Genomic DNA, 8,229 nt, shown 5'->3' with positions numbered 1-8,229 from the left:
ATAAATTTAAAACAAAATATGATTAGAAAGTATGCAATCTGATACATTCATGATGGTTGCTGAGGAATTGAAGGAAAGACCTTAACGGCCAGCCGCGGGGTCCTTGAATAGACACCTGCAAATGGCGACAGACGACGCAGTGTCCCTGCTACGCACTCTGAAGGTTTGTCCATTGTATCGGAAGTCGGAGTTTTTGTGCGTGGTTTAAGGTACCATCTCGGTAAGCACGGCATATGCGAACTGTTCAAAATTGCTTGCACATGTTGACAGGCTGCTGGAGAGAAAACGGGTGCGGTGGAGGCGGAAGGCGCGCTTCATTTGAGGTGGGGACAGGGCCACAACCGGACATGCTTTCCATCCCCAGCAAGAGTGCAAACATATTTCAGACAAGGCGTAGATTCCATGCCAGGATTCCAACAGCTTTATGGTTACAGAATGGAGAAAAGAAACTTCTCAATTGTAAATGTCTGGTGATTGTCTTAGGCTTCCGAGCGCATTCCATCCGTCTGCCTTCCCCACCTCCTTGTGAACCACCCAACTTCATTCCGTTCATGATAATATACTCTGCGCTTCATTGATGTACGAGCTGCTAACTTTCAATGCACCTCATTTGGGAAGCTAAGCCCTTGCCTGCAGGTCAATCCTAAACAGCAGCTGCTAATAATGTCTTCCGTCTGCAGCTCTGCATTGTTAACCCATCCCCATTTTTCGAGCTGGACGTATCCACAGACCTGACCCGATATCTTATCCATAGCATTCCTCTCGCCGACAGATATTCGGCGACCGACACCCACCACATCACGCACCCTGCCCCCGCTCGGCTCCTCCCTTGCGCTTCTCCTCGCCAATCTCGACTGGACTCGACTTGTTTCCTGCATCGGGGCCCCCAGGCGCAACTCCCGTCGTACAATGGACGGCATCCACGACACCATCGGACTGCTCCAGGCAAGCCCCTCCTTCAACCTCCCAGCTGCCAAGTACCTGTCCTCAGCATCCCCCACAGCCCCCGGAGGCGGCGGCGGCGGCGCCGCCAGCACGCTCTCCAGTAGCAGCGCCCTCCTCAACCTCAATTATGGCAACTCCATCCTCATCCCCATCGCCAGCAGCCCCGTCCACACCACCACCACCAACGGTAACGGTAACGGTAATAACGGTAACGGTGGCTCGTTGCCCGTTATTACCTCCACAGCCTCCTCCCCCATTGCCTCGCCCGCTCGCCTCTCAGTTCGTCCGCCACCGACTCTCACGTCGCTCCCAAGCCCCACTAACAGCAGCCCGGGCGGCAGCGGCGCAGCGGCGGCGGCGGCGGCGGGAGGATCCAGCGGCGGACCGCCATCGCCGCCTTGCCTTGGACCGCCACACCTCAATTCCGTACACACACGTCGCTCCCTCCACACGCACTCATCCAATGGAAGTCCATACGACGCCTTACAGTTGCCGTACAGCCACGGAAGTCCGCTACCGCTCTTGTTCGATCCGCCGGTCTCCCTGCCGCCGTCGGCGGCGGCGGCGGCGGCGGCGGCACCTGCAGCCTCTGGAGTTGGCGTCCCTTTGGGCGTCCCTGGAGTCGCTGGCGGCCCCGGCAGTCCCGGCACTCGACTTGTCCAGCTTTCCACTTCCGCCGCGCCGCCGTCACCGCCGTCGGCGGCGTCATCCTCTTTGCCTGCCATTGCCACTGTCGGCAGCAGCAGCGGCGGCAGCGGCGTCGGCGGCGGCAGTAGCTCGCCCCTGTCGGCGCCCATGCCCTCCTTGCTACTGCCGTCTACCAGCCTCCGATCAGTTGGCGGCCGCAATGGCCCCGTTGGCGGTCTTCTGGTCGCCGCTGCTGGCGGCAGTGGCAGCGGTAGCGGCAGTAGCAGCGCCAGTCCCCTTAAATCACAACCAGCCGCCGGCGGCTCACTATCCTCCGGGATTTCAAGTACGCCTGCAGGTGCCGCCGCCGCCGCCGCCGTTGGTGCTGGCGCCTCTGGCGGCGGCGGGCGCGCTCTTAGAACCCCAGCCGTTCCCGGCAGCCCCTTCGGGGCTTCGGCTGCGGTGGCGGCAGCGGCGGCGGCGCCACCGCCGCCGGGAAGCCCGTCCACGTCAGCCGCGGCTGCCCCCGCGCCCACAGGCCGCCTCGCGAACCCCACAACACCCCGGAACGGTGCAGACCTCGCCCCGACGGCATCTTGCTCGTCATCGTCCTCAGTGCCGCTGCCGCTGGCACCAGGCGCGGCGCAAGCCGCGCTCCAGAGCCAGCTGGCGGCGGCGGCGGCAGCGGCGGCGGCTGGGCAGCAGCGCGGCGGCCGTCCATCCTCAGCTAGATCCATGGCAGGTAGCTCCTTCGTTATGGCAGTGCCGGAGGGCCTCAACGGTACCGCTTTCAAGTCGGCGGCTAAGCATGACGGGCACGTCGTACGAGCCGGGGGCGGTGTCGCCGGTGTTGACGGCGGCGCCGTCGCAGAAGCTGGTCCTCGCGGCAGCCCATGAACTGCAACACGCGCAGCTCCTCCATCACCTCAACAGCACTACTAACGGCAACAACAGCACTTTTGGCAATAACAGCAACAACAGTAACAACATGAGTAACCCCGGAGGGAGTCTTAGCGCTCATCAGTTGCAGCTACAGCAGCTATTGCCGCCGCCGCCGCCGCCGCCGCCGCAGGTGACGTCACGGCCGTCGGTCAGCTCAGCCCGCGGGGTGTCCGGCGCAGGGCCTGGCGGCGCCGTCGTCATCGTCGGCGGCAGTGCCGCCAGCCTGCCTTGTGTCGTACATCCCCGTGACTCGCGCTCATCCGATCCGGGGACATGTGGCCCGGTGACGGTGACGGCGGCGGCGGCGGTGCCGCCGGGGGGAACGGCGGCGGCGCCGTCTGGGGCGGCGGAGTTTGGCTTTCCAACGGCGGCGGAGCCTCCGCTGGCTGGCCGCCAGAGCCTCGCGCCGCTGACGAGCGCCGCGTTGCAGGCCGTACGGGCGAACACGCCGCCTGCGTCTTCGCCATGGCCTTTGAATTCGCCCTCAAGCCCGCCGCAACTGAACCTCCGCGCGCCCCGCCCCGAGCCGCTCCCGCAGCGCCCTGAGCCGCCGCCGGCACAGCTGCCCACAGCGGCAGCGGCGGCGGCCGCCGTCGCGGCGGCGGCGCTGCCTGAGCCTTTGCAACCACGAACAGAGTCTCTGCCGCCGCTGGCAGAGCCGCTGCCGTCGCTGGCGGCAACGGGCAGCGTCGCCGCTGCCTCGGGGTCGGTGGCGGGACCGCTGCCGCTCAAAGCCATTCCTTTGGGCCGAGCCGGCACACTTGCGCCGCTAACATTTCCTGAAGAGGTACTTACGACGGCACCGGGCCCGGTGGCTGAATCCAGCTTGGATCCAAGAACGCCGGATCTGGATCCAGCTGCCTTGTTCGGGCCAAATCCTGGATCCGGATTTGGTGCTGGATCCAGATCCGGATCAGGATTTATGGAGCTAACGGTGCGATCCATGGCAATGAAAATGGCGTCGACGGGAGCCGCTAGTGGCGCCGTCGCCATCGGCGGCGAAGGATTTTCCGTACAGAGCAGTGTACGGCAGCGGTTACAGACGGATCCCCTGCGTTTTCATCCACCGGCTTCTGCTGCTGGTGCGGTACGTCGCCATTCTGGCGGCAGTACGCCGTACTTGGATCCATTGGAGGCGACGCCACGATTGGTGCTCGGCGGCGCCTCCGTCGGACCGCCGCTGCGCACGGGCCGGGCGCTTAGCTCAGCGGCGGCCAGCGGCGGCGGCGATGCGCTATGGGCGCCTAGTCAGAATATATTGCCGCATCTGGTCAGCCGAGTCAGCGGCAGCGGCGCCGTCAGCGGCGGCAACGGCAGCCGCCTGTGCTTCAGTCCATCATCAACGGCGGCGACGCCCCAGCCCGCCACCCCAGGGTTTGATCTTCCAGCGTCGCGGCTACGGAGCAACAGTAGCGGCAGCGGCAGTAGCAGGATTGCCGAAGGTGGCCCTCCCTCTAAGCAAACACCGAGTGAGACGCTGCCGCCGCCGCCGCCGCTGCCGCGTCACAGCTCCCAGCGAGCGCCAGGGGGGCTTCAGTCAGTCTACCTTCAGGCGCTGGCGGCGGCGGCGGGGCTTGACGGCAGCGGCGACGCAGCGGTGCCGCCGCTGCGGCGGCAGCGCTCCCTGAGCGAGAGCGGCTGTAGCGCGTTCCTCGCTTCTTCCGCCGCCGCCGCCGCCGCCGCTGCGGCGGACAGCGGCTTCGTGGGTTTGCCGCTGGAGGGCGGCCTGTCGGTGCTTGGCGACATGATGTCCCTAGCGCGGGCGGGGCGGTACCACAATGTACGGTACAGCAGCGGCTTGGTGGATGGTTTCCAGCCCAACAACAGTACAATTTCGGACCATTCGTGCAAGGTGTGTCGGAAGGGAAAGTCGCTGCGTAGCTGAGCGAAGTCCGAACTGACACGGCAGCTAAGGACCTTGCCCCATTTTCTCTGGTTTTGTTGGTTCATACCTGTCGTTGTTTGTTAAAATACATATTCTGCCAACAGCTGAACATGTATCAGCTTTTTGTTGTTGCTTTTGGTTTTCTTTTTTGTGTTCAAAGCTGTCGCTGATGCCAACCTTTTCGTAATCGATTACTGAGTTTCGCTTTTACTTGTTTATTTATTTATTTGTTCATTTGTTCATTTTTTTGTTTATTGGTTTACTCCTTTGTTTTTTATTCGTTTGTTTGGCGCGCAGGCTGCAACGGAGATTGCAGCCGGGGGGCCGCAAGGCTTCGTGAGGCAGTATGATGATGATGATAATGATGATAATGATGGCGACGTCAGCTCGGAACAAAACGACAACCGCCGGCACCGCCATCATGAACGCGACGCTGGTGCGGTGTTGGAGGTCGCGATGCAGGCGTCGGAGCGCGGACTCGCCAGCGGCAGCGGCAGCGGTGGTTTCGGAGCCGAAGTCAGTCCTGGCACCGGCGGCGCACATTTTACCCATGGGCCGGTGCGTGGGGCAGCAACCCACCAGCACCACCCGCTCGCGTCCACCCCCGTGAATGTGAGCGTAAGCAGCCTACCGCTGAGGGCGCTGCTGCTTTCGCCGTCAGCGCCGGAAGCGGAAGCGCAGCCGCCGCCGGCGCCGTAAGGCGCCAGCGGTGGTGTCACCACCGTAGATGCAGCCTGCAGTCCGGCAGTGGCAAAGACGTAGACGCAGTAGCCGTACGGTACGAAGTTTGGAGGTGGAGGCGGCACGGCGTGTGATATGATGCGTTTATTTTCTTAAAGGCATGGCATTTTGTACGGTATGATCATCGCGAAGGGCCTCCTAGAAGGCGTGTGATATGATGCGTTTATTTTCTTAAAGGCATGGCATTTTGTACGGTATGATCATCGCGAAGGGCCTCCTAGAAGGCGGCTCGAGAGCTTAGGTTGGCTTAGTATGTGGGGGGGGAAAAGATGGGTAAAAATTGGATGGATGGATGAATTGAGAGGCGACATGACAGTTGACGGGCCATCCTCTGTCTGTTGCTGTTGACGGTTGCTAACCGACTAAAACAAATCACGTTTTTCGGTTGTTTGACGGTTACGATCGTCCGTAATTTGGGGTTTAGGGACTGTGATGTCCTGCTAGCTAATCAGCTGGGGAGTGTCGTCTCTAAAAATGTTTTAGATTGCTTGATCAATCGTGATTCAGTTGAATTTGGTGAAACCAAGGGGTGTCGTCGCCTTTGTGGCTCCGTTTGGTTTGTCATCAAACTTTGGGTTGAAGAAAATGGGACAAGCAAAAGGTCTCCAAAGGTTGTCCGTAAAGGGAAGGCCAACCAATTTCTGTTGAGTTCGTTGTTGAAATGGATCGGACCTGTAAATAAGAAGCATTTGATGATGAGGAAAACAAATGATCATCGCTGGTCGCTTTTGTCCTTCGGAAGGCGAGCTTCGGAAGATTTCCGGCAAGTGCCATACTTTGTACGGAAGGGATACCCAGGAGTGTTTTTGACCTCCCAGTGCGATCGGCGTACGGCAAATGACAAACTTCGCGGGCTTTTTTTAACCACTGGTTCGCTTTAACTCGGCACTTTTATGGCTTTTGCAACCGTTCAGCAGGGCGCGCGAAATGGCAGAGGGGGATAAATGGCGATGATGGCGGCGCACGTATGTATGTCCTGTCTCTCTTTCTCTCTCTCGCGCGCGGGCGCTCATCGTGGGGCAGCTAGGGTAACTGCTGCGGTTATCTGAACCGTGACGTGTACGGGATGGACGAGCAACTGCCACTGCTACAGTCTGGCACTAAATTCCGCTTTGGCTCACTGCCAAGATATTATGCTTCAGGTTGTACGGCATGTCATGTATACATATGTTCTGGAATCTATAACTGGCCTGGGGGCCGGCGGCGCAGCAATGCGGTGCAACCTCAACTCCCCAACCACAACCACCATTCATTCAACAGTCTTGTGGCAACCGACTGTCCCCAGAATCAGTGGAAGTGATGTTGGCATGGGGCTCTTAAACCACACGGTTTTAAGGTTTTAGGGTTTAAGGTTTTAGGGTTTTAAGTCCAGCCCCCCTAAAATCTGACCTTTTGTGCACGTACTTCGTGTGTCTGGATAAATACATATACACATGTGTATGTATATATATGGAAGCAGGGGTCTTCTCGCCACCGCTGGCTGGTATCTTCGGAGGTGATAAGGGCGACGATGTACATACGGGGACGATGACTAAGATGTACGTATTGCTGTACATGCATGTACGACGGCTCTAGCTAGGATGTACTGCAGAACTGGTAAGCAATTGCAAGTACGATGTGCATTGATAGATTTGTTGGATGTACCTGGGTGCGTCATCGCAGTGCAGCGCGTGCCGCCGCAATCCCCGCAAAGCACCCCGGACGGCTGGTGACATGCTATGGATGATGTACTTGCCTTTCATATGTATTTATGTCCGCTGTTACCACCTCTGCTAAATAGCGTCCAGTTCGTATGGCGTAGTACAGTGTGGTAATGGTGTATGGTCCTGTATGGTATGATAAATCGTAGAAATGACAATGTGTTCAAATGGCCCAGAAGCCTCCCACCCTGTAACAAGTTAATTCACATATATCCGCTATTACCACCTCTGCTAAATAGCGCCATGCATGGCATCCAGCAACTGGCACTACTCGAATGGCTCCCATAAAATGATACGGCGGGGTCCTAACTAACTAACAGATTTCCAGTTTGTATGTGATGTGCGAAGGGAGTGGTGCCATACATCCCGCCCTGCATACGTCCCTCCACCCCTCCACATATGCCGATCTCCATACACCCCCCCTCCCTCCCTCCCGCCATCCTTCTATAAATCCCCCCTTTCATAAATCCATCCCTCCAACTTATGGCATATAAGGGCCGTCGGTAACCGACCGGTGAGCTATAACCCAACCGGTCGTTTTGGTAGGTAAATGAGACATTTCCAAATGGTTGTTCATGGTTGTTAAAATCGACGTTTCTTTCAAATATTTTTTGCACAATGACTTCCAGTATCCAGCTCCACTTCATTCGCAAACTGCTTCATGATGAAAATCCAGATTGAACCTTCCAGATCAAAAACCAGATCCAGATCTAGATCCACTTCTCACGCACGCCGAAAGAACACCTCTGCACAGCCCGACTTAAACAACGACGTTCACACCAACATTCAATCATTAGCATGCTCCGAAGTGCACTTGGCCACGAAGGCTATTCACCGTGAATATAAACACAAACAGTTTTGGCGGCAAAGCAGGAGCTCGAGAGACCCTCCAGTGCCACACGCTCACTTGCAAACACAGGGGAAACGACGATGGCATTAATTCTTACTACACATTGCTCAATGAGTACTGTAAAAGACATGTACTTACGTACGACAGTCTGTACTGTATTGTCGTACATAGATTTCGTAAGTACAGCTCCCTGCCAGTGGATGTTAATGTCCTGGAAGCCTTCATCATGTTAGGAATCCAAATCGTAATCCATTCGCAGGATCTGCAAGCGTTGCCTAATAAGGAACGCTATAGGGGAAGGACTTTCCCCTGCAGGCCTGGATTCGGTTTTTCCTTTGGATCCAACCGATTTCAGTTCCAAAAAAGACACCTGCAAAACCTTGCAACGAAAGTCAGATCCCCCAAAACAAATGGTGCTTGCCCAGTGCCTTGAACGATGAGGCCGTGCACGCTCGCAAATTATATTATTCCGTTACGGCTCAGTCTCCTTCGTTTCTTCCCCACATGCACACAGACAGACAGACAGGCAGACATAGCCA

The 8,229-nt window shown here is 57.7% G+C and overlaps 1 protein-coding gene across 1 annotated transcript; it reads left to right on the top strand.

Moving 5' to 3' along the window:
- Positions 1–121: 121 nt before the first annotated feature.
- Positions 122–6,460, top strand: VOLCADRAFT_95024 (uncharacterized protein; the record flags this gene model as incomplete). The annotated part of the gene is made up of 7 exons (XM_002954232.1): positions 122–163; positions 271–323; positions 891–1,930; positions 2,111–2,394; positions 2,645–4,366; positions 4,697–4,957; positions 6,401–6,460. 7 exons carry the CDS (start codon positions 122–124, stop codon positions 6,458–6,460), a joined length of 3,462 nt encoding a protein of 1,153 aa, XP_002954278.1.
- Between the last annotated feature and the right edge of the window lie 1,769 nt (positions 6,461–8,229).

The sequence above is a fragment of the Volvox carteri genome, assembly GCF_000143455.1.
Source record: "Volvox carteri f. nagariensis unplaced genomic scaffold VOLCAscaffold_41, whole genome shotgun sequence".
Classification (NCBI taxonomy): domain Eukaryota; kingdom Viridiplantae; phylum Chlorophyta; class Chlorophyceae; order Chlamydomonadales; family Volvocaceae; genus Volvox; species Volvox carteri.
The sequence above is the reverse complement of the archived record's forward strand: the minus strand, read 5'-3'. Positions and strand labels throughout refer to the sequence as shown.